The sequence below is a fragment of the Abramis brama genome (genome assembly GCF_963993115.1).
Source record: "Abramis brama genome assembly, chromosome: 9".
Taxonomy (NCBI): domain Eukaryota; kingdom Metazoa; phylum Chordata; class Actinopteri; order Cypriniformes; family Leuciscidae; genus Abramis; species Abramis brama.
The window spans coordinates 5317899-5343376 of NC_139971.1; the positions used below are offsets into that span (position 1 = coordinate 5317899).

The window sequence follows — 25478 nt, forward strand, 5'->3', positions numbered from 1 at the left end:
GCTGGCTAGTAAAGCATGCGAGGTTTGCTGAAACAGACCATGTGATCTATTAATAATAAAAATCAATTGAGTGATCATGATTGCATTCATGTTATATAAATCAAAGCCAGGCGGCTATCTTTAATCGCACGCATTTCATGCCAAACACCAAGGCAGTGGTGACAAAACTGAGTCTGTGCTATAGATGCACACAGGACATGCCAGTGTTGGCTGACAAAAAGATACATGTGTGAATGCTTTCCTGTGGTCTACACTGACATGTTTCATTTGATCTACTCTCAGCGATGGATGGCATTTCCATACAGAACATCTGATGCATATTGCACACAAAAAATGGCAGCGTTTGAGAACAGCAAGCTTCAATCTGATCTGATATGATTGCTTTACTGCTTCCTCCCCTAGTCTCAGAAGATCAAGCTAAATTCGTATCAAATGAATCCGAACCCTGCATTATGAAAACAATCTGATGTTTTATCTCTTTTACATCCACATTCAGGGCTTTATTTGTGTCATACATCATCTCTCTCTCTTTCTCTCTTCCTGCCAGATGAAGCTGATCTAATGAACCGCTTCAACAGTGACTGTATCTGCTGAATCCTCATCTGTTCAAGTGATGAGTCAAAGCCTCTCAGGCACAAGATCTCATTCGAAAAATTGTATCAGATTTTTATAGTACAGAAAAGGCATAAATTCTGAATGCTGCATGTATCGTTAAATTCTTCTTAAGCCAAAACTCAGGCTCTGATTAGATTGTGTTTGTGATGGCCAAAATGCTGTCTAGATAGGCATCTTCTGAAAGGCAGGCGATGGGAGGTTCTAGTTGCGTGTGTGTTTGCGTGCTGAGTTACAGATTATATCCCAAAGGCCTCTAGACTCTGGCATCAGCACAATGATTGACAGCTCTCAGTGAATTCCAATCTGAGCACTTTGTTGCTTTTAGTGAGTGGATTTCACATTGTTCCCCAATGCAGACTCTAATCCTACTTGGGCTATGCAATAAAAACTCAGCAGGGATGGTGACATAAGAGGCTCAGAGAGCAGCTCTCCTCCTCCTTTTCTCATTCTGTTCTTCTTCTCTGCTCTCCTCATTCCTTTAGCAGCATGAGGTCCCATTTCTCCTAAAGCAGTTTCATCTGAAATCCTCAGCTTGGATAAGAACAGAAATACTGCTCAGATACGAGTAATATTTTCACTCGAATAAATAGTACAACCAAAAATGAAAATCAAAAAGCTAACAAATACCGCTAATCGTGGTAATCATTCCAAAAATCATGGCGACGGATGTTAGTAGTAGGTTCACATATATCTCAGCCACCACTCTGGCCATGATTATTAATCGAAGGAGACGTATGTGTGTTATCCCAGCATTATTGTAAGGAAAGACCCTTACACTTGGAGCGGCTGGTGTTTCTCCCTCATTTCTGCTTCGAGGTCTTTATTGTGGCATTTCTTTGAGGTTTAGAATCCAGTATTCCTGTAATTCTTTTGTCTTTTATGAATTTAATAAAGAACTCTGTCTCGTATTCTGTCCAAACACACCACGTCATCTACGTCAGGTGACCTGTAAATGTGCAAAAACGGTTTCCATTGCAGTTTTACGAAATTTTTCTTTTTCGAATTGCCTGAAAAAACCACCTCATGCGAAATTGACGTGTTTCAATTGGGCGTATTTTCAATTCGCAATTTGAAGGGTAATGGAAACAAGGCTAGTGTGTTAATTGGTTCTGTGATCCTCAGTTTCCACTGCCTGTTTGTCACTAGAGTTACGTATTGATTAGAGTTTGAGTTCAGGTGTGTCTAGTTAATTAGTCTCATTAGTTCCTCTATTTGCAGTGTATTTAAGCCCTGTGTGTCTTTCTGTTCATTGTCAGTTCGGTTAGGTTGTTATGTTCATGTGTATCGTTCCTGAGTTCTGTGTAAACAAATACTGCTTGTGTTTTAGATCCTGCATTCATCTGTCTTCTTTTTTTTTTTTTATATATTACATAACCAGCATATAATGATCAAATACTTCCCAAATAAAAGATGCTTCATCTCATTTGAGAATTTTATTTATTTATTTGAAACTTCAGGACAAAGATATGATTGAATCAGTATTCACACAACAATTTGCACAGTGGATTCACGAGTCCTATAGATAAATGTTTTGACCTATTTGAAGCTTTACAGACCATGGTCAGTTTATATATGGTCCCACTTTATATTAGGTGTCTTTAACTACTATGTAGTTTTTTTTTTTTTTAATTGAGTGGTTGCGCTTTCATTTGAAAAAAAAAACCCTGCATGAACATCCTTCAAAATATATCCTTTTTGTTTTGGAACAACAACATTTTTAGTGAACTAAAAAAAAAAAAAAACCTTTAAATGAATGAAATAGTCTATGTTCAGTGACAAATGGACGTCCACACACCTTTGCAAGGTTCTTCAGAGATTCAGTGAACTCTTCATGCCTTCCTTCCCCACATGTGACATTCAAACCGTCTCGATTGACAACGAGTCTGGTTTGACTGACAAGAAATCAATTGTGAGGGGGTTTCCAGCTGGTTCAGCCAAAGATCTCCTTCATTCATTACAAGCACCATAACCTCATCATACCAACATTTGTGTCACATGTTACATATTTCTCCATCTCTTTTCCATCTACTACTTTAGCAATAAAAGTACACCAATGCTTGCGCGCACACACACACAGAGCCTTCATCAGGCTAGCACAGTGGAATTGGGGCAGTGTGTGTGTGCAGATGGCTCATGTGTGTAGACAGGCCCATTGATTTGTAAGCAGAGCCAATCTCTAATGAAGAGGCCTTCCTTCTTCATAGCCTGAGATTATTAGATTTTGTCCAGAAAACAAGCCTGGACTCCCACAGCAGAAGATGTGGAGGAGGAGGAAAGAGAGAGAGAATACAAGAGAAAAGGGCAGTAGATGAAAGTGAAAAGAACGGGATGTAAGCACTCCCAAAGTGCTCATCCATCATTCAGTCCGCAGTCAGTCCGTCCAAATCCTGAAACCGCCAGACAATGAGCCAGTGATGCAATGAAATCCACAGAGACCCAAACTACACACAATGCTAAAAACATGGAAATCACACACGTACATTATGCTAATACTGGCCAACTCACATGAAGAACTGTACTCACGCGTGCACTAGGGAGAGGACAAGACAGGAAAATAAAGCAGGGAAAGTAGGTCAGTCTTCTTTAAAGAAACATCACTTCCATCAGAGAGAACAAGTCGGCCTGCAAATGAAAAGCTCTCGGCTGCTTACGCTTGCCAGGCTGACCCCTCACACACTTTTTATTCAGGAAATACATTGGAAATCTCAACTTCTGCATCAAAGGTGGTTAAATACTGTGTAACTTATAAAGCATGTTCATGATCCTGCACACACCATCTCACACACGCAAGTACACTGTCCAGTACTAATCTCCAAAACAAACACTTAATAAGTAGATCCAGTATGCAGAGAGCGAGTCTGTGTGTGTGTGTGTGTGTGTGTGTGTAAGTCTTCCAGCTGTGCTGTGAGAATCAAATTCAGCAATATGACCTGAGAAATGATCTCTGTAATTGAAATGCAACAGTGAAAACACAATCAACTTCATAATTATACAATTTATAAGTCATTTCCCTCTCAAGGAAACATTTCAGTCTTTGGTTCCATGAACAAGGCTAATGATTCCTTGCACTTGGTCTCTCACAGCTATTGATTAAGCATCTGAATGTGGTTATTTAATCTAATTTCAAAATTTTAATTGATAAAAATTATTTGAGATTACCGCAATAATTGTGCAGTTTAAATTTCACTGACCAAATAAATCAAATTAAAGCACTTCATACCAAATTAAGGCTTGTGGGTTTAATCAGACTACATATTACATCATAGAAATATTATTTTATTATTATTATATACAATTTTAAGTACCAATTAAATCATTAAATCGCAATCATTTTGCATGACAATTCATCGTCAGCACAAAATTCTTGATCGTGACCGGTCTTGTGAATATGGGGTAATTCTGTTGAATACGGCCCTCACTTTTGTAGCATTTTATTTTTGAAAACTGCTATTGTCTTGCTAATGTTCCTTTAAGTCTAAATTATAAATAATAATGATTAAAATCTAAAATATGTTTTTCTCCAACCGAGCTCGAGAACTGCATGTGAAATTATACAGTACTACTGTTTTGGAAAACACGCAAACCTAATAAATTTCATATATTATTGATTAAAATAAAAATTAATTCATGAAAGACTTTCCTTATGGGAAAAAACAAACTTGTCCTGATCGATGTATGCCACGTAATAAACTCAAAACCCTATTACTGTTTCACCAGTGAGCAGCTTTACTGGAGCAGAATCCTCCATCTGTCTGTGAAAGTGTGTGTGTGTGTGTGTGTGTGTGTGTGTGTGTATGTATGTATGTGTGTTTGTACTAAAATGATGATCATGATGCTAATGGCCTTACTGGCCTTGCAGCTGTTATGAGAGAGACCCAAGAGAGAGGCTGACACAAACACACACACACACACACACACACACACACAATGCACAAGCACTATCATCACTAAGTCTATTTCTAGGTCTATCTGAATGAAAACAGAGTGACCCTTTTAATCAAATACACCTGACAAGATTTCTCTTCTCACCAATAGCACCTTCTTATAGGTCAGTCTTATTTTATTAATTCTTCGCATTTGTTATTTTTTATTAGAACACGTACATGATGCAGTGGAGTCTGATCGCTTCCCTGAAACTGATGACACATCTGCAGTGATGTCGCGTCATCATCATGCACTCACAACGCCACATTCCTGCCACTGGATGAAGTCAGCGTGTGGAGAGAGATCATATATAATGTTCTGAATGAGTGTGCATGCCTATGTGTGTTTATGTGGAGAGTTCAAAAGCTTGAAAGGATAAAGTTTTCCTGCTGACATCATATGATCATAACCTTCACCTCTCACTGAAGCTGACGGCTATGTGAGAGAGACACCATGAAAACTGAACTCAGACACACTGATAAAGACATAAATCCTTATCATTACTACCCTGGTAATCCAGAGTTCTCGCGAGAGCACAAGTTGAATTTGCTCAGCGAGTTTACTCTGGCGTCGAGTAATGATGCTCATTAAATATGCCCCTCGATCCGAGCTGCACCAATCACATCGGGTTATCTGATATAGGCGGGCCAGAGGCGAGATGACGACAGCGCTGTGACGTCGAAGTCATTAGTAAACATTGCAAGATGGCTATGGATGAATACCAGTTGTTTGAAACGGCTTTGGCCGCTACAATGAACGAGTTAGACTTGGCTTTTTATCTAAAAGAGGAACAGAAGACGCCGCTCGAATCGTTCCTTTGCAAGAAGGACGTTTTTGCTGTTTTGCCGAATGGATACGGTAAGAGTATAATCTACCAGTTAGCTCCGCTGGTAGCTAAGCGTATGGGGTTTATTGTTGTGATTGGTCGTAGTGTTATCCAATTGCGTGCAGTGAGATTTTCAAGTGCACGCTTGGTGCCGCCCCTCAAGCCGGCCGATTTTCATTAGTCGACGCCAGACCATTAATCTTTTAGATTTAGGTCTGGATTTCCAGGCTATATCATTACACCAAACTCAGTATAATGTCTTCCTGTCAACAGGACAAATGATTATGAAGTCACACAACAAGTAACAAGACAATCCATTTACTAGCAATTTCTAAGTGAAAATTGTTTCTGCACCATCAGCCTAGTTCATGAAAATCAATTAGGTGATATAATATTCAGACACTAGTCATGTGGCCCACTGAAATAAAGGAAAGTTGATGCTATAGCAGGACTAACAAAAAGTCAACTTAAAAAAGTAAATAAATCTCTGTATTAAGCCACATAAGTTATAATATTTAACATCGATCCGGCTTAACAGTTCTGATTGCTCAGATTATTTGCTACATTCTAAAACGTATTGCATGATATTTATTAGCATTTCTTCCAACAACAAAAAAAAAAGCCAACGTGTGCCATGATGCTAGTGAGACTGGGACCGTTTAGATAACCAATGTTTGTGTGTTTGGCCTCATTTATCATGACTTCTGCTTTATGATATTTACAGACACTGAGCTGCAGTGTAATCAGATCATGATGCCCTGCAATCTGTGGATTACCATAATGTGTCAAATCCTGTGATTTAAATGGTCTTCTCATGTTCATATGAGACACGAACTGAGGGATTCATTGGATGATTTTTAAATAAATAAATGAATAAATCAAACCAGTCGTACCTGCCAATCCGTTGGGTAAAATGATCATCTAATCTAATCATATGAGCTCTAATGTACAAGCTTTAACCACTTTTCTCGCTTATCTTCTTTCATTCGGTCCAGGCCACTGAGATGATTTCAGATAATGCTCTGATTTGGAATCACATGGGCATGAATCAAGCGGGCCTGTTTTGCATCATGGCTTGGCAGTGTGGAGTCTGGAAGTGATTATGCCAGAGGGTGAGGAACAATGGCTGGCTGTTCACCTTGATGAGCTGGTTTGGGCAGTGCACTGATGCAAACAAGCAACGTGGACAGAGAAAACGTGTTAGGAGGGTCCTGTTTCGCAGGTGTTGGACGAGTCTGTGTGCGCGCAAAGGGGTTTGTGTAGCTTGGCATCTACAGGAGAACCTTCTGGCATGCCAAGAAAAGCAAACAAAAAGCAGATCGCATGGACTTGATTTCGCAACATGACACTGTTCTTTGTGGCTTAACAGTGACTGTGGAAATCTGTTCAGAGGATCCGTGAGCATGATTCCCAAGTGGCTCCTTGTTTCCAAGTCAGCATTCCAGACCTCAGCCACATGCGTTGGGAAATGCGCACCTAAAGTGCACTTTACCTCTCATAAACACTGGGAAGACAGTGAGCGAACAGTCATCCTCCATCTAAATGCACATGCAGCCTGTGCTGTTTTATTAACAAAGCAGCATTGATGAAACTACACCATGTAAATAATGACAGATAGGATCCCACACTTTTTGGCCAATGAATTTCCATGGCTTTTCCAGTCATCAGTTATTATTTTTGGTTACACTTTACAATACAGTTTGCATTTGTTAACTACTTTAGTTAACCTGAACTAAGAACGAACAATACTTTTACAGCATTTATTAATCTAATTTCAACATTTAATAATACATTATTAAAATCAAATGTATTGTAATTAGTTAATGCACTGTGAACTAACATGAACAAACAACAAATGATTGTATATTTATAAACTAGCATTAACGAAGATGAATAAATACTGTAATAAATGTATCGCTCATTGTTAGGTAATACATTATCTAATGTTAACAAATTAGACCTTACTGTAAAGTGTTACTGGATTTTTAAAAACTTATTTAATAGAGATTGCACTCACCAAGAGCAATTTCTAGGTTTTGAAATATTTTTTTGCACATAACTTGCTACATATAGTCATTATAGAAATGTTCAAGACTTTTCCGTGACTTTTTGGGATTTTGTTCATTTTTATGATTGAAAATAACCCGAATATTTCTGTGACTGTGGAGACCCTTAATGGGTAACGGGTCCAGAGTTAGGACAGATACACAGGAATTAATTGGTTAAAGTCGAGCTGATTAAAAGTGTGTTGTAAATCATGTGCAAATAAGAAAGTGTGTCAGCAGTTGAAGATGAGAGAGAAGATTATTTCAAACACGATGTCAGTTCTTATGAGCAAGAGTTCATGTTTATTGCTTGAACTTAAAATGTGAATGTCAGGTTTCTCACAGCTTTGACTAATTAATGTCCATGTCTTTCTCAGTCATTTCCGATTACTGGATGAAGAATTTTTTTAAACCCTTTCTCCTTTTTTATATAAAAGTTGCACTCACAAAGAGTGCACATTTCTAGCTTATGAAATGTTTTAGAGCTGAACATAACTAGAAAAATTTGTATATCCAACATAGAATTTTCCATGAAAAGCACAGTTAAAATTCCCTGATACTTCCAGATGACAGATTCACTGGCTAAGTGACAGATGCTTCAATCACACTTTACATTACATTGTTCATGTCACACTGTAATTATTACATGAACCAGCACTGAGTAAGCAATGAGTGCCATATACTGTAGCCTATAATTACATCTTGTTATTTTTATTGAAAGTCATTATTTCAACATGAAACATGGACAAGGACAATGTTAAAGGGTTAGTTCACCCAAAAATTAAAATGATCCCATAATTTACTCACCCTCAAGCCATCCTATATGACTTTCTTCTTTCAGCCAAACACAATCAGAGTTATATTAAAAAAAATTCCTGTCTCTTCCAAGCTTTATAATGGGAGTGGTAATGGTAATGGTACCATTGTACCTTATTTTTTGAACCCCCTGGAGTCTTATGGATTACTTTTATAGTGAATGGATGTGCTTTTTTGGGCTTCAAAATCTCAGTTACCATTCACTCCCATTATAAAGCGAGCCACGATATTTTTAATATAACTCTGATTGTGTTTGGCTGAAATAAGAAAGTTATATACACCAAGGTAGCTTGAGGATGAGTAAATTATAGGATAATTTTCGGGTGAACTAACTCTTTAAGCATTATCTCACTCTGCCTGGTTTATGGGTTCACACCTGATCTGTCACTGAACTACAGCATGTCTCTTCCTTTAAATCATCTAAAACCATCACAGACTTTGACCAGCAAAGCACATATAAAGCCTCCTCTCTTTCACACTGACCCCAGATCTGTATATAAAGACCACAGCTTACACAATAGACGCATTTGTCCTGGAAACTATACGGGTTATTACCTGTTAATCCATATACCGTTTACAATGACTTGGAAACAATACGAACACACATTCAATCTGAGCTGAGGTTGTGTGAGAGAACCCGACGGGAGGTTTGCGAAAAGACAAAATAACGACACTAAAAGTAGTCTGTCAAAGGTAGCGATACTCACTGACAGGAACATTAAATGATAAAAATGCTAAGGGTGTTATTGTCTTTTAACATGCGTATTGTGCCTTACCCGAAATCATCGTCCATGGATTTGAAGAAAAATTTGTAGTTGGGTTTATTGAGGACATTTTTGAAGTCAGCGAGAGTGACGGTCTCAGCGGGAATGGGTATTTTGATGAGGTAGGGAGTCTCCTGCTCGTCGAGGTGATAGATGATCTTGGTCTCCGCCATGGCGGGCCGCTGCTGAGGGAAAGGCCGCACGCATCAGCCCCACAGCGGCGTGCGCCTACGCGTCCACCGCTGACCGCCCGAGCGTTATAAAGCGTTATACCTTATTCACTCTCAACCTCCGCGCGCTCTCTTCACTCAGCGACAATAAAACCCGATAGCGCAGTATCCTTGCGGTCGTTTGTCACACAAATCAATCTAATAGTATAATATATATGTATAATAATAAAGTGTTTCCTTTCAAAGTGAAGCGAAAGAATAGTACACGACTACACGTCGGTCTTCTATGGGCTCCCTATGGATACTGTTGCTTTTTCCTCTGTCCTTTGGAAACAACTGTCTGTCGGCCGATGTGAGATAGCCCCTCCTATCGATTCACCACTGCGCTCCCTCTACAGGACGAGTTATACAATATTATACTGTTCTTTGGCTGCTGGCTAATAAATGTATTTGGACTTCGGCTGTATGGGAAAGACGCATCTCAATGACGCAAGGAGCCGTTAAGTTGTTGCATATTAATCACTCACTATAACAACTTGCCTTTTTTGACTGCATGCAAACTAAATATAGGTTGTTGGTGAAATATTTTAAATGTCCTTAAATATTTTTGGGATGTGAGTTTGTAATCCAGGACATCTGCATCTGGAGTCGTTGCTGTAATTTACCTGGTCAAAGACCATTGATTTATTATTAGTGCGCCGATATCGACCTCTAGAGGATGAAGCGGTTCATGTACAGCGGTTTACTCTGGAGGCGCACAAGAAAATATGTGTATACATTCATAAACCAGCTATATCAGACATGACATGCGTTTTGTGATATGAAATATGTCAAATAACTATGTCAGACACGATTTTTTGACAGGATTTCGATTCATTACGTCACATTTCTTATCACAATTATGCATTGTAATATTCAAAATAGAATTTTCCATGAAAAGCACAATTAAAATTCCCTGATACTTCCACATGACAGATTAACTGACTAAACTGACAGATGCTGATGATAGATGACAGATAAATGTAAAAAATAAAATCATTTACTGTCTTATTTTTTAATAAAGATAATATGGAACTGGTAATATTATTAAATAAAGCTAATAAATGTCTTCATTCAAGTGCAGGCATGGGAAATCAGAAAATTCAACTGGAAATAAATACTTGTTTAGAAAATATTAAGCACGATTTGAAATTTGAGCCTGAAAATCATTTTGTATTTTTCATGGATTGGACCACACGGTTTTGTTCTAATAAATAAAAACCATCAAATAGGCATTAATTAGTCATTAAACATGCTGCATTCTCAACACAAACATTGAATGTGTGTGTGTGTGTGTGTGTGTGTGTGTGTGTGTGTCCACTGGGGGCCGGTGCCACCCCGTGCCGTGCGCACCGATAATGAAAAGTGACAGTAGGCTACCGGCAGGCTGTAGACGGTAGTTTTCCCAACGAAATAACAATACAAACCTGTATTTAAGAACGTCTTGATCGAATGGGATACAACAACTCTCCTGGCCTCCCTCTCCTTCTTTTCATGGCGTTTCTTCTGGTGCCCTGATTTATGTTTTCTTTTCCCCGACATTAGTCAGTCAGTCAGTCTCCTGCTCTCCACAAGTTCATCGTTAACTTCAGGCACTGCCGCCTCAACTCTGATTGGCTCTGTTCACGAGCTGGGGTGGGACTTACAATTTGATTGGGTCCATCTGATGTTTGTCACTGACTGAATAATTAATAAATACTTTAGATCGGAATAAACCATTTTTAGGGAGGTAAGAAAAGCAGATATTTGGAAAAAAATATTTAACCAAATTGTTTTTGTGGTTTTCATTTAAATATCAGCATAATATAAATATTATAATTATTCATAGTGGCCTATCCTATAACTGCTGGATTTTGTGGTTGTCACCACCTTTCACCCCACTAGCGACGTCCCTGCTACGCTGTAAGTATTTATTCATTACAGCAGTAATTGTTGTACTTTATGCTGTTTAAAAAAACATTGTATTATATTAAGAGGGGCAGGGTGATGCGATTAATTGTCATGAAAATAATGTCACTCTTTATGGAATAAGTAAAAACATTCCGTGACCCTATAGTTTAAATAAAATACCTCTTTCCAGTAGGCTATACTAAACACAAACTCGAGATCTGAACGCTTCTGAAGACAAATAGCTCCGTTCATTTGCATAATTGGCGCGAGCATAGTTAATTCATTAGCGTACAGAAACTCGCATTTCGAGTCACTTGAAATAGACAGTGTTGAAGACAGAGAACCTGAAGAGATTGAGGGATGAGCAAACATTGACAAAGACTAGAGGATGAGAAAGGTTTAAGTAAAATCGTCCTCCTTTACTCCCAGTTTTGATGAACAAAAATACAGGCCCATCCGTCTCACTGACAAAAGGTAAGCAATTGTTTTTATTGCGTGATTGAAACGTGTATAAATATTTTCTGATACTCAAAGATTAATGTTGCGTTTGACTATTATAGTCGATGTCTCTGGCAAATTTACCATACTTTTTGCATAGTAACCATGTAATTCCATATTAACTCGTGGAACAATGATTTGCTGCTCATTACCATGGTTATATCAATGTTTTTCTAAAACAATGGCATTTGTAATGGGAAAGTAATAGTAACTAACTACAAATACCACAGTTGAATTAAAGTAGGTTCATTGCCCTAAAGATTTAGCATCTACAATAATTCTATCGAAATTTCAGAGTTAGTTATTGTAACTACACAAAAACCATGATGAATTTCGCCTGAAGGTGTCACATGGCTGAAACTGCATATCAGAGCAAACGCTGACAGGATCAGTTACACATTTACTCAGTAATGTAGACAGTATTAGATGAGGGTGGAAAACAAACACTTTTATTATTGGCTGTGCAGTTTAAGCCTCCAATCAACAAAAGCTATGATTCTATAAGTTAGAGAAACTATTTCACTTGCTGATGAGTGTCTGTCATATAACCTTTAATGCAAGAAGGTGTAATCCAAGGTAGGATTGACATGCTCTCTGATGTCTTTTAATACCTGTAAAACTGAACTTGTCTTTCCACGGTGCTTGTCATTAAGGCCACTGATGATCAGCTTGGACCCATCAGCCTGTAACTCCACCACACTCACTGCAGTCTCACAAATCATAATCGGTTCCTTTCTCTTCAAATGTTACTAATTTAAGGGAAATTTACCCATTATAAAATAAAAAAAGAAACATTTTCTTCCAATGGAAAAAATGCATTTTGATTCACCACAGCATCTCAATTCCTGAAAATAACATCTTAACAAATGTTGCAAGTAGGACAGTGGTCACCAATGTCACCCTAGTATGGCTCAAATAACAAATACAGGCTGTTCATTCGGACAGCAGTGTTGAAAACATCCACAGTGTTCAAAGGTTTGAAAGGCACTAACATGGCTCCACTTCTTGATATACCTGAGACTCCATGCTGACTGGTTAGCACCAGGAAAGAGAAGTTTGAGAAAGCCAGATTCCAGTTACTGAAAAATTTATCAGAGAAAGGCTGAGAGCATGTGGGATCTGTAGGGTCTTCATTAGGCCATGATCGGATGCGAACAGAGTACAGACTGTGTGTATTCACACCAGTTCTCAAACACTGTCCAGGAAGGGGATTCGCCAGGGATTGGTCCTCCACTGAACACATCTGTGCAGCTAGCAAAAGGAAAGTCTCTCAAATCTTGTCATGTCCTTCAACTGATTCCTCAGTTGTACTGGAGAACAGATGCAAACACAACATATGAGATGATGTGCATAGGCCAGAGGAACATAAGCAAAACACCCACAAAAATGAACAGACACACATTCACACACTCAAAAAGGTAACGGATAACAGATGGCAACCAGTATCCTTGATAGTGATATAGCCCTATCCATATGTGCACACACACACACACACACACACACACACACGGGCCATTGCATAATAACCATCACAAACATCCGTCCTCTATTTTTTGTTCCACAGTCCTGAGCAGCTTTACGTTTAGCTTATGAAAATCAGTGTCTGCCATTTTAAATAGACATCCCAGTGTTGGTGAGAGTGTACACCCATCAGCGCTGCCCTCCCACAATGCATTGCTACTGTCCAAGGAGGAGTTCAAACCCTGTCCTTTTCCTGTCCTTCTGGCTTTTCACCTCAACCCTTCTGCTTCTCCACAGAAGTTTTGATCTCATGCAGACACATTGACGTCCCGCAGGGCGATGGTCCCGTTGGCAGGGGGGTCTGTGGGTGAGGAAGGGGCAGAGGCTGGTGATACGAGTAGAGATGGAGCTGTGCTGGTGTTGAGGGCGCTGCTTTGGAACAGTATCTGCTGAAGTGTCCTACGTAGATTAGGGTGCAAACGGGCCTGAGTTTGATAAAATACCTCCACAGCAAAACACTTCATCACTCCTCCGCACAGATCCTCATAAAGAGGCACTGTGTACATCCTTGAGGTCTAGAAAGAGAAAAGGAAAGTTAATAGATAACCCAGTGCTAAAAAAGACACAATAAGTCAATTATTTTCCATAAATACAGTGCCCCACTACTAATTTAAAACCGCACTATAGTAAGTTCAAGTCAAAACACCTCAGTAAAAGTAGCACAAAAAACCCTACGTTACTCACACTTCGCACAGAACTCGTTTTTTTATTCAACTGCGCTACTTTTCCATTGTCTTTCAATGTAAACACATGTTAGAAAGACATCTTTAACCGTTGAGCGCGCATCTCGCACATGACACGGCATTCTAAAAGCACGGCGCTCAAGTTGATCACTGACCTGAGTTCGCATTTTTAACAGCAAAAACGCGTTCTGTGTGAACCGGCCCTGATAGAACTCTGACAAGTATCCTTTAAATATGTTATCACCTTTGTGTGATATGCTAAAGTTAATTCATGTGAGGCTGTGTTACTGTGACTTTACAACCAAAAAGGAGTGTTTGTAGGTATGCAAAGAGTAGTGCCTGAAACACACAAAAAAAATATTTTAAAAACATTTACTGTAGCAAACTGATGTGTGGTCACAGTTAACATGGCTCATCCAATTAGAATTTAGTGTTAGAACTATGTGTTTGATATCTCCACTTTGGAGGTTTATTTTATACATTTCAAATTAATTGTTTGATGTTACCTGATTTTACCAGATCATGGTAACATCAGAAATCAACAAAAGGATTTCATAAACTTCATACAATCTCTGAAATTGAACTGTAACCATGCTTGACACAATATACTTTAGAAAATGGTAATCAATACAGCATGCTTTTTATGAAGCAATGGAAGAAACCAGCCAAACTGGTTGTGATTGAGCACATCTCTTTACAGCTCTGAAATGAGACATGACGTCATAAGCAGTCACTAGTCAAAGACTAGCCGAGAGCGTTCATTAGAAACACTGGAATGTGGATTCTTTTAAAGGAAAACTCAGTTTGTACTGAGTAGAGGAGTGAGGGAGAAATTGAGAGAACCAGTTCCTAGCTTTATATGGTGCTTTTCCACTGCATGGCACGGCTCATTTTTGGGGGGTTTTCAACTGTCTACAGTACCTAGTACCTGGTACTTTTTTTTAGTACCGCCTCGGTTGAGGTTCTAAGCGAACTGTACCGATACTAAAATGTGACGTGTAAACACTGCAGATCACTGATTGGTCAGAGAGAATCGTCACTACCAGCGTCATTGGATTTGCGACACGAGACACCAAACCCGCTTGATTTAAAGGGATGGTTCAGAGTAATTTCAACCTAGGGTTTTTTGCACCATGACCTCGAGCCAAGCTTTTTTTCCCTTGGTCGAACATTATTAAAGTTAGAGCTTATTTAGAGATATCAGCCGAATGGCTTAGTGTAGGTGCTAATGGATCCAAGGTTTTATCTCGTAAATTACCCAACTAATAATGCCCAGAATGGTACCAAACTTATACAAAAAATGCATCGCTTTCTGCCAGGATTTTTACGGGCTTTTCCCAAATCACGGAAGTGACCTCGACGTCCGGGTTAGTGGTAGCATAAGCCATCAGGCAAGTGTTATTTAAATAAACTCCTGATGTACTTACAAACTTTCCAATGCCTCGTTTTATGAGTACAGAACCTTTTTGTGCTACTGTAGAAGTTTGGTACCATTCCGGGCATTATTAGTGGGGTAATTTACGAGATACAACCTTGGATCCATTAGCACCTACACTAAGCCATTCGGCTGATATCTCTAAATAAGCTCTAACTTTAATAATGTTCAGCCAAGAGAAAAAAAGCTTCTGGGAGGGTGTTTGGCTCGAGATCATGGTGCAAAGGACCCAAGGTTGAAATTACTCCGAACCATCCCTTTAAATAGTCAACAACAGCCACCGTAGTAAAATTTGTTCACACAACTTTTTTAAACTACTTGCTTTAAACGACCGTCGCACGCAACTTGAAAAAATAAATGGCTGTATCGTGGCCAGTAGACGAGGTGGAGGCGCAACTATGACGATTAGTCTATAATCCCACCCACTTTGAAGAAGAACTAAACTGCAGCGGAAAAGTAAAGCAAGCCGAGTCATGCCGAACCACGCAGTTGAAAAGCACCTATAGTGTTTGTGTCCTCTAAACACAGGCAAAACAAGAGACTGACTTGCTTTAACTCGGCTCACTATCATCAGGCCACACAAAAGAATCTTAAAAATCTAAATGGACATGCTAACTGATAATGTATTATCAGTTACAGTGCAAGAGCCACTTCATTCACAAAACTCACATGTTTATGCAAGAAGCTGCGGACTCGAGGCAGATCAGGATAAAAGCTGTTCCGCACTACAATCTGCAGCCATCGAATCTGGACTTCAGCGTTCATACCGTCCAACAATGCAGAGTAGTAGCTTGACAAAAGACTCATCACCTCTGAAAGGCCAATCACACTTCACATTACAAGAGAAGTGTCTAACATCCAAGCAACCAAGTGCATGCTAAAAGAAATGTATACAAATTGCGGGACGATTCATAATACCTTGAGGCAGAGGTGAGCGGTCTAGAAGTCGATCCATAAAGAGGACAGTCTGAAAGGTGCTCCAGGAGGAGAGGTCAAATGTAGCAATCACTTGGGGGTCGGGGGTGTCTGTGCCCCAGAGGTCACACAGGTGCTGAACAGGACCAGTTAGAGCTCTACCCGCCGAGAGATCTGGTTCACATAACGGCGGACCACAGCCATTTAGCCATCGCTCAAATTCCAGTCCTGAGCAAGAAGGGAAGCAAAGGGGAAGGAAGAAGGAGGGGAAGAAGTGTCACATTTCTGTTTATTTAGCCTCCGTCTCTCCTACTGCTAATGTTGCTTTGACCCCTCACTGGGTGTTATGACTGGCTCAACAGGGAAATTCCTAACCGAGGACAAATGGAGCGCAGTGAGATGAGTAACTATAAGTGTCTCTGTGTGTTAATCATCATCTCTGACAGTTGTCGCAACTCACCCTCTCGTTGAGCAACGCAGCTCTCCTTCAGCTCAGGGAAGAAGCCAAGGAAGAAGTCCAACAGATCCTGAGCGATTACGCTGGTGAATCTGAACTTCTCAATGTAGGCCTACAAAGTGCATGGTGGAAGGGTTCAGAACATTCATGCGTGCATGTGGACTATGCCATTTATGTTAATGTCAGTCATGTTTCTTACCCTAAGAAAGCTATCAAATCTCTTTATGTCACCACACAGCTGTGAGAGGTAAGAAACAAAGCAGAAGCCTTTCTCATAGGTGAACAGATTCATTAGACTGCTGGGGTTTACACCTTTGGAGAAAGAGAAAAAGGAAAATGGATAACTTGGTACTTTGACCCAAGAATCATGGGTCTGACACTTCACAAGTACATAATAAATACTTGGGCACGTTTTCCAGACAGGCTGAACTTTGCAAATGAGGATTTTCCTAGCTTCTGTCATTCTGAAATCTGAGTAACAAGGAATTTTAGATGCATTTACCATACAGCTATTTCAGGTGTGTGGAAAAAGCACCATATGCCTTTTAGCCTAAAAGAGCTGGTTTATATTGTTAAAAAGGTTGTACCTGGCTCAAATTTGGCCTGTAGCTTACTGACAGGATTGTTGTCTCCAAGAAGACGCATCTGTCTGTGAAGAGCATCTAGACGGAACACCGTCTCAAGGCAAGTGAAGGCTTCTCCTGAATCAGATCATTGAGGAGATAAATGTAAGGAGAGCATTGTGGGATATAGATAAGCCTATATGTGAATCACTGCACACTGAGGTTTTGCATTTGCTGGGGCATATTTGTGGAATGTATACATAAACATGTGCAAGAAGCCCACATGTGTCTCTATGTTTGGACTGTGAAATATGTGTGAGGATGTGTATACCATAGGCCTCTGTGGTAATGCGCCTCTGAGCATAAGTGGCCAGACCCTCACTGAGCCACATCTCTTCCCAGGTAGCATTGGTGACTGCGTTCCCAAACCAGCCGTGAGCAATCTCATGGATGACATCAATCAGCAGAAATTCCTGACTCTCCAGTATGGAGGAAATTATGAAGGTAAGACAAGGATTCTCCATGGCAACGATGGGGAATGAAGGAGGAAGGAACACTATGTCGTACCTGTAAAGAGTGAGACAGGTTAAGGCCTGAACATGACAACAGGCTTGATGTGACAAGGTGAAAAATACTTTTTATTTGAAAATAATAGAACTGACCTTCCCCATACATAAGGTCCAAAGAGTCCCTCTGCCACATTAAGCCAGCGCTCCACACTACCGCCCAGTTTACTGACTGCACACGTCAGGATGCAGGGCTCTGCCCACACACGACTCCTAAAAGCAAAGATATTGTGACCGAGGTATAGCAATGAACAATAATGAAAACAGTGCACATACAGTATGTTACAAAGGCAATGATTCTGAGATGTTTTGCACACAAGCAAACTGAAAATCCTGCTAAGACCAACATTTACAGACTGGTTATGCTGGATAGTACTGGTGTGGTTCTAATCTATCTGATGAACCAGCATAGCCATGCAGTTAAGTTGGTCAACCAGAATGTTTTTTCAGAGAACCATGTTGACCAAGGTAGCACCTTTATGCTGATAAAGCAAGTATGTGGTCTTGATTTAACTTCATTTAAAGCAGCGTTATGCAGTTTTAGCAATTTTTGCAAATCGCTTTTTGCTCACGGGTTTCTCTATAGAGCTCCCCCTACAGCTTCGCAATAGATATTTGACAACACTGTCGTCAAAAGTCGTTGGCGACTCGCCCCCCCTCCCATCTTCTCCCTCCTGTCATGTGCATTTGTTTTCAAAGAAGCCGGCGAACGCACGGAGCCATGTCCACTGAGGTATGTATGATACACAGAAGGCTAGCATATAAATGTTTAGATAGTGTATGTGTGCAGTGCCGTAAAGCAATTTGTTACATCGCGAGACCTGATATCACGCGATACTTCCTGACGCTGAGGCCCGCCGGCCCAAAGTTGCAAGGGTGGTTTTTCTGCTCAAAGGCGCTAGGGGGGTGCGAGAAGACCACCATTCAACCCGAAACCAGTCATATAACCATTCCAATGACTCCAAAGCTGTTCAGTTAAGGTAAAAAAAACTTCATAGTTCACCTTTAAGCAGCCTATTTGATACAAACCTGCATTTAGCAATCTCCAAAAACAACATATGCTGGTATCTAGCTTTTCTGTTCTTTTCAGAAGGGATACTACAACTGTACCTTGGCCCAATATCTGCATGCTGTAGGTCTCCTGCCACCAGGGCAACCAAGTAGGCTGGGACAGGATACTCCATGGAGAACTGGAAAACCCTGTCCTGTTTAGAGTATGCACTTCTTGAGGCACTCATCAACACTGTGACACCCTCTGGTACCTGTAACGCAAACACATACATCCACAAACATAGGAGATCCGCCACCTGAAAAGTATGTCACGCTTATACAATACACATGATCTAAAAAGAAAACTGAACACTGAATGCCAACAGAGATATTTTAGTGGATCTGAGCAGCTTAGACTTACCCTGACAGTGGCAGAGTAGGTGCTTTTGACGGCCGGCGTGTCAAAACAGGGAAAAAACGACCGGTTGCAGACCGAGTGACCCTGAGTGAAGACCAATGGACGGGTTTGTCCGCAAGTCAACTCTGCATCCAGCCACCAAATCTGATGTAGGAATCAGGGAGCAATGAAATGAGGGAATATCTTTAACAAATGTTCTCTGAGAGAAGAGCTTTAAATGTGCAAGTGATTCAAGATTAAAGTAACAAATCAAATTTTCTTAGGGTTTCTCACAGTTTAATAAAGTTTCATGGTTTATAGATATCCAATGAAGCACAATAATCTCATTTATTTTATTATTTGTTGCAGTGCTATTGGTGAAGCAGTTGTGAATCCAAACTTAAGTTCTTGATGAAGTTGAAACAAAAGACAACTAACCATTTACAGGTGAGCAGCTAGAAATTCCCATGCTTTTTGTGTATATAATGCCACTAAAATGACATGGTGTAATCAAGTCTCAGCGATAAGAATGACCTGATAGCCAGAGGCCAGTGTAAGAAAGCTTACAGAATTTTCACTTGCTCTATAGAGTGGTGCATGGATGACGTATTTTTGTAGGCCAACCCAGAAGTTAGCATCACCCAGGTTCCCTCTACAACACAATTTTTATGAATTGCAAATACGAACGGCAGAAGTCAACAGCTAAAGGTAGGCTTAGGCTATAAATGAACTTCACCCCGGTCACTCAACTTCAGCGTCACCATAACTAAGCTTTCGATTACTCATTCTGTCTATGTTTAAAAACATTTTACCTGAAAGATTGAGTTATAATAGTTTGCAAGAGCGCAATTATAAACACGAGACTGCGAAAGCGCACTAGTTAGTAGATGAGTTTACCTGTTCGGCTGATGACGTTTAATGTCTCGCAACCTCAGTAGTCCCATTTAGCCACTTGTTAGCAACTGCCTTTTACAAGACAAGTAAAAAAAAAAAAAAAAAATTCACAAAAGGGTATTACTGATGTTATATTGTAGAATAAAACGTGAAAATCTTTTGAGCTTGTGTTCACCGCAGACCTTATTTTAAGCATTTAACCAAAAACCCATTCAAAAAACCCACTGACTTCAGGACGATGGAACCGAAGGGCTAAATGCTAACTCGTTTCCGGGTCCTGACCTACAGAAATACTTCATCCCTGCACCACTCTATTGGCCAGTGTTGTGTTCATTTTGATATTTAATGTGTTTTTATGCATTACAAACTTGTATATTTGGTTCTCTGTGATGTGTTGAATATTGTTGTTTAATTTGTTAAGAATAATGCTGATTTTAACTGTTCACCAAGACAATGTTATATAGCTGGCCGTTATAGGTGAGGTTAGATTAAAATTGTGATAAAAGGCTATGTTGTTAGAGTCTATTGAAGACATTCAACCGAGTGATAAAAACTGAAAAACAACACTAAAGGAAGCACATTAGGTTTAAAAATGAACCCCCTCTGTGCAAGTGGGCAATGAGATGTACAGGTTACAGTATAAATAACATTAAATGGGTTTGTTTTTGTAATCAACACAGAGAGCTACCAATTTTTAAAGGGTTAGTTCACCCAAAAATGAAAATTATCCCATAATTTGCTCACCCTCAAGCCACCCTAGGTGTATATGACTTTCTTCTTTCAGCCAAACACAATCAGAGTTATATTATAAAAATATCCTGGCGCTTCCAAGCTTTATAATGTCAGTGAATGGTACCTTATTTTTTGAAGCTCCAAAAAGCGCATCCATCCATCATAAAATGAATCCATACGGCTCCAGGGGGTTAAAAAAGGCCTTCTGAAGTGAAGCGATGTGTTTTTGTAAGAAAATATACATATTTATAACTTTATAAACTAATCACTAGCTTCCGTTAACAGCAGTACGCGAGTCTAGTTCCGGCGGAAGAGTGACCTCTGACCTGACACATGACGTATGATCAGTGTTGCCAGATTGGAAATGTCCAAGTATTGTACCAGAAGCTGTTCGGTTCTGATTAATTCGGTTCGGGAGTATATATAAAAGCCCGCCCGCACGTACAATTGATTGGTTGGGTCCTTACATGCGCTTCGTGAGGCACACTAACACACACACGCAAGGTCTCTTGCTCCCTCTCTCTTCACGTTCTTCTCCCGGTAGACGTAGAATCCACAGCTAGATCAATGAGTATAGAAGCCCTATGATTACAACGAACGACCATCATTTGTCACACAGTCACACAGTTCTGAAATTATCATACATTATAGGATTTTTTGTCAATATTGATCGTACAGAGGTCAAAATTATCGTACAAATACGATAATTATCGTACGTCTGGCAACACTGTGTATGATGTAGGAGTAGCGAAAGCGTAGGTGAGAGTCGACGCCTTTAAACAAATAGAGCTGGGCAACAAACTCAAGTTCTTTAAAAGTTCTCGTTTAAGACTTCTAATTCGTGAATTACCAGTGTTTTGCTTTGCTCTATCCTCTGCGCTTCCACGTTCGTCAATATGTCATGCGTCGGGTCAGAGGTCACTCTTCAGTCATAACTAAACTCGCATACGGCCGTTACCGAAAGCCAGTGATTATAGTTTATAAAGTTATAAATATGGATATTTTTCTTATAAAAACGCTTTACTTCAGAAGGCCTTTATTAACCCCCTGGAGTCGTATGGATTACTTTTATGATGGATGGATGCGCTTTTTTGGGCTTCAAAAAAATAAGGTACCTTTCACCAAGTCATATACACATGGCTTGAGGGTGAACAAATTATGCAATAATTTTCATTTTTTGTTGAATTAACCCTTTAATTCTACACTGAAGCATCCTTCCAGTAATTACATCATGCAGTCATAATCATGACCTGGATAACTCTAGTTATCTACTTAAGGGGACATGTCAGTACACTGAGGTCATTCTTATCCTCAGTCACAGTCACTGTGTTCTCTATCCTTACAGGTATCTGATAAATAAACAGGGTGATTTCACAAGCACGTGACAATCCCACAAAACCCATTTCATCTGGCGAAGCAAAGGCATAAAAACGAACGTGGCAGAAAAGGTGATTATCAACATTAATGTTCCACTGCAGGAGTATTTTTAGTGGATTTTGGCTCTGTGTACAATAGTCCTGTGCAACAAAGTTATTATTAGCGTGTATCGAGCTGTCACCGCGTTGACCTTACCGCAGGGCCGTCAGTGGTCGTGTAGCGGATGGTGACACGGAAAGCCCGGTGAGGCCGGTTCACCGCGGCCGGGAGGCTGATGTTCAGAGAGGATCCGTAATCGGTGAACGGTTCAACTCGGTAGGTGAGGGACATAAACACGTCAGGAGCACCGGACACGCCGGGCACCTTACAGTCCACGGAATGAATTAATAATGAAGGATGCGTGTCCAGAATGAGGGATTGGACGCCGGGCTGGACGGGCGTGAGCTCCAGAACCTGCCATCCCGTCATCCTCTTGACGGCGAAGTTCAAGTGAAGGTCCAGATGGAAATGTCGGAGTTTAAAGCTGTGGAAGTTGGACGCTGACGCGACGTCCACCAGGCGACAGTGAGCCAGACTCCGGCCGCCCTCGCAGGACTTACCGGGCACGGTCAGCACTTTGCGACAGCAACACAGCGTCGGCCGCTGGAGCTCGGCCATCGTAAAGTTTGGCGAATAAATAACAGTTACCCGGTTACGTGAAACTTTACAAGCGGCGAACGCGCACGGATATCGGCGAAAGATAGATGAACGAGCGATCGAGTTAGTTACATTGTTGCTGAGTTAAAGGGGCGGTCGACACTCCGCCGAGGAGGAAACCGAATGCAAGAAATGATAATAAAACGGACGGGAAGACAGTAAAAGGCATTAAAACAAAACGCAAGACTACGTAAAATCCATCAGAGCCGTAGACACGACTGAGTTCAACCCTCCGACCTCCATCTAAAGCAGAATATATGTGTGAATGTCCCGCGGTCGATACGGCTCGCGTTCCGTCCCGAGAGATCGGTGAAAACTACCGGTAGAGAAAGAGACGCGCAGCGAAGCCCTGATGAGCAGAAATGAGCTGAGTTAAGTGACTCCCTTAGAAAACAGGAAGTAAAAACAAGGGAGGAAATCACTTCGAGACGGGAAAGTTTTCGAGCTGCAGGGGGGCGCTGCGGAGCTCCTGTCCTGATGAAAACACGATCCACCAGTGCACAAACGGCAGGAAAACAACACAACACTGGTTTACAGTTGCTCAGTAGAGTGTAGATTGTATTAGTGCAATTGATAATAGTATTGTAACAATAACCATAGGCCTATTAGGAATGGTGTTGCATAGGGTTAAACCTGGCTATCTAGCAATGCACAATTATTACAATTTTGTCTAATAGCCTACTGATAAATCAATAATTATTTTCATGTAATGGCCAATAACCGATAAATAGCTGACATTAAAATTCTTAAAACAAACAGTTATTCACAGTTATCTTTAAAACAGTGTTATTAAAATAGAGCAGAGGTCTTCAACACTGTTTCAGGAGGCAGATTAAGCTAAAGCTCCCTATTAGAAGAGGTAAATGCAATCAAAATGTAAGAATAGAAAAAAATGACCATGCACAAATATCGAATATCAACAGATATCTACCTATAAATTACATAAAATCTCTGTCACCCAAAATCGGACACATACATATAGCCTACAGAGGTCTTCAACACAGGTCCTGAGACTCACTGACCTGCGAAGTTTATATCCAGGGCAAATTCCAATCGGAAGTGAGCATCCCTATGCCCTACTCACTCCGAAGGGCAGAGCCGTTGAAGTGGGGACTTTGGAGAGAGTAGGGCACTTGTGTGTCCTAATGAAGCCGTTTGAAACACACTTGGCGAAGGGAACAATGAAAGACTTTTTTATAATAAAGTTTTTAAAATATGCTTTGTGTGTGTATGTGTGTTCCCGATCTACGCTTAACTTTAGAAGTTGAGCATTAAACACACTTTTTTACCTCTTAAACTTTTTTTTAAACTAATATGAAATCCATGGTGAAAATGTGTGTAATATATCACAACAAAACAAAGTTTCTTGTTTCTTGTTCTGTTTATATTGTACATTAACTCTGCCATATCTAGATTTAAAATTAATTGCGAGGACTTGTCACCCTGGGTCACATAACCTTAAACGATTAAATGAATTTCTTGAAGTGACCATCACATGTAAGTGTTTGCTGCTTCAGGTGTGTTTGATTAGAGTTGGAATTAGACTGCAGGACAGTGGGCCTCCAGGAACACGGCTGAAGACATGTATTAGTGTTTTTAGAGATTAACTTTAGATGTGATTTCATTTGCCTCATCTAAAGCTCCCTATTAGATGAGCTAAATGCAATCTAAATGTAAAAATAGGAAATGACCATGCACAACCAGCTGGCTATCTAAACTGCATAGAGATTGCACTGAATAATATATTAATTGATGTTTGTTAAAATACTGGCAAAATTTCAATGATGGTTTTACTAGAATCAGCCCTGTTGACCATAATATACCCATTAACAGACTGGAAAAGTGGGTTGGACTCTGCAGACAGTGCTTAGATGGGTAATATTTATAACATTTATGAATCTAACTGGCCTGGCGTGAAAACAAAGTTCCACAAGTTTCAATCCTTGTGCCTGTTGACAAGCACTACTGTTCAATTTGTGTATGCTCCCACTGGGCCAATTCAGAACAACAATATTGCTTATCACAGCTATACATATGACATCCAGATCTCCCGCCAAGTGACTTCGGTCCCATAGACTCCCTGTGCCAGTGCATAAATTAAATTAACAGCTGCATATACCAAGTTAAATAAAGAGAAACAGAGGTCATTGTATGTGGCAATAAAGATAACATATCAAAGATGAATGCATACCTTGACTTCAGGGGTCTATAAACTAAAGGAAATTCTCATTCTGGAATATTATCTTAGTTTCAGAAGCCATATAAAAGCAATAACTAAATCAGTGGTGGGGGCAATGAATTACAATTACAAAAGATTACATTGTTCAAGTACCTTGTAATACAATTACAACAAAATGTCTGTTACTTTGTTTTCCCATTTATTGACTGACAGCTCTCGTGTCCTCGTGTTGAGAGAAACTGTAAGTGCAGAGGCGTTGTGTGCGCTGTGATGCCTATCGTAGATCTAGACTAAATGTGAGCAGGCACAGAATGGCTTTGTTTGAGCTGAACCCTCTACTCTACAGGCGTGAATTTGCATTTTCTTTAGCATGAGGCTTATTTTTTTATATATACCTTTTACGTTTTGCTGTAAAAGGGCCTTTACAAAACAAGCAAGCCCAGCCCAGGTGAGGAAAAAGTAATGCAAAAGTAATGTAATGCATTA

General features: G+C 40.1%; 2 protein-coding genes across 3 annotated transcripts in view; both read right to left on the reverse strand.

Moving 5' to 3' along the window:
- dvl3b (dishevelled segment polarity protein 3b) overlaps window positions 1-9643 on the reverse strand; it is a 34654-nt gene extending 25011 nt beyond the window's left edge. The window contains exon 1 of one of the 2 annotated variants that reach the window (XM_084124709.1): window positions 9003-9643. In XM_084124709.1, the coding sequence (XP_083980835.1) occupies window positions 9003-9163 (161 nt within the window). In that variant the 5' untranslated portion in view covers window positions 9164-9643. The remainder of the gene's footprint in view (window positions 1-9002) is intronic. The other variant, XM_084124710.1, reaches the window with a different exon arrangement.
- A 2371-nt stretch (window positions 9644-12014) lies between these two features.
- On the reverse strand, window positions 12015-24295 carry rnpepl1 (arginyl aminopeptidase like 1). The gene is made up of 11 exons (XM_084124711.1): window positions 22313-24295; window positions 19139-19279; window positions 18838-18989; window positions 17824-17940; window positions 17493-17728; window positions 17186-17299; window positions 16798-16910; window positions 16602-16710; window positions 16145-16369; window positions 15896-16038; window positions 12015-13623 (listed from the first exon to the last, which is right to left on the reverse strand). Exons 1-11 carry the CDS (start codon window positions 22772-22774, stop codon window positions 13357-13359), a joined length of 2079 nt encoding a protein of 692 aa, XP_083980837.1. The 5' UTR covers window positions 22775-24295; the 3' UTR covers window positions 12015-13356.
- Window positions 24296-25478: the final 1183 nt, after the last annotated feature.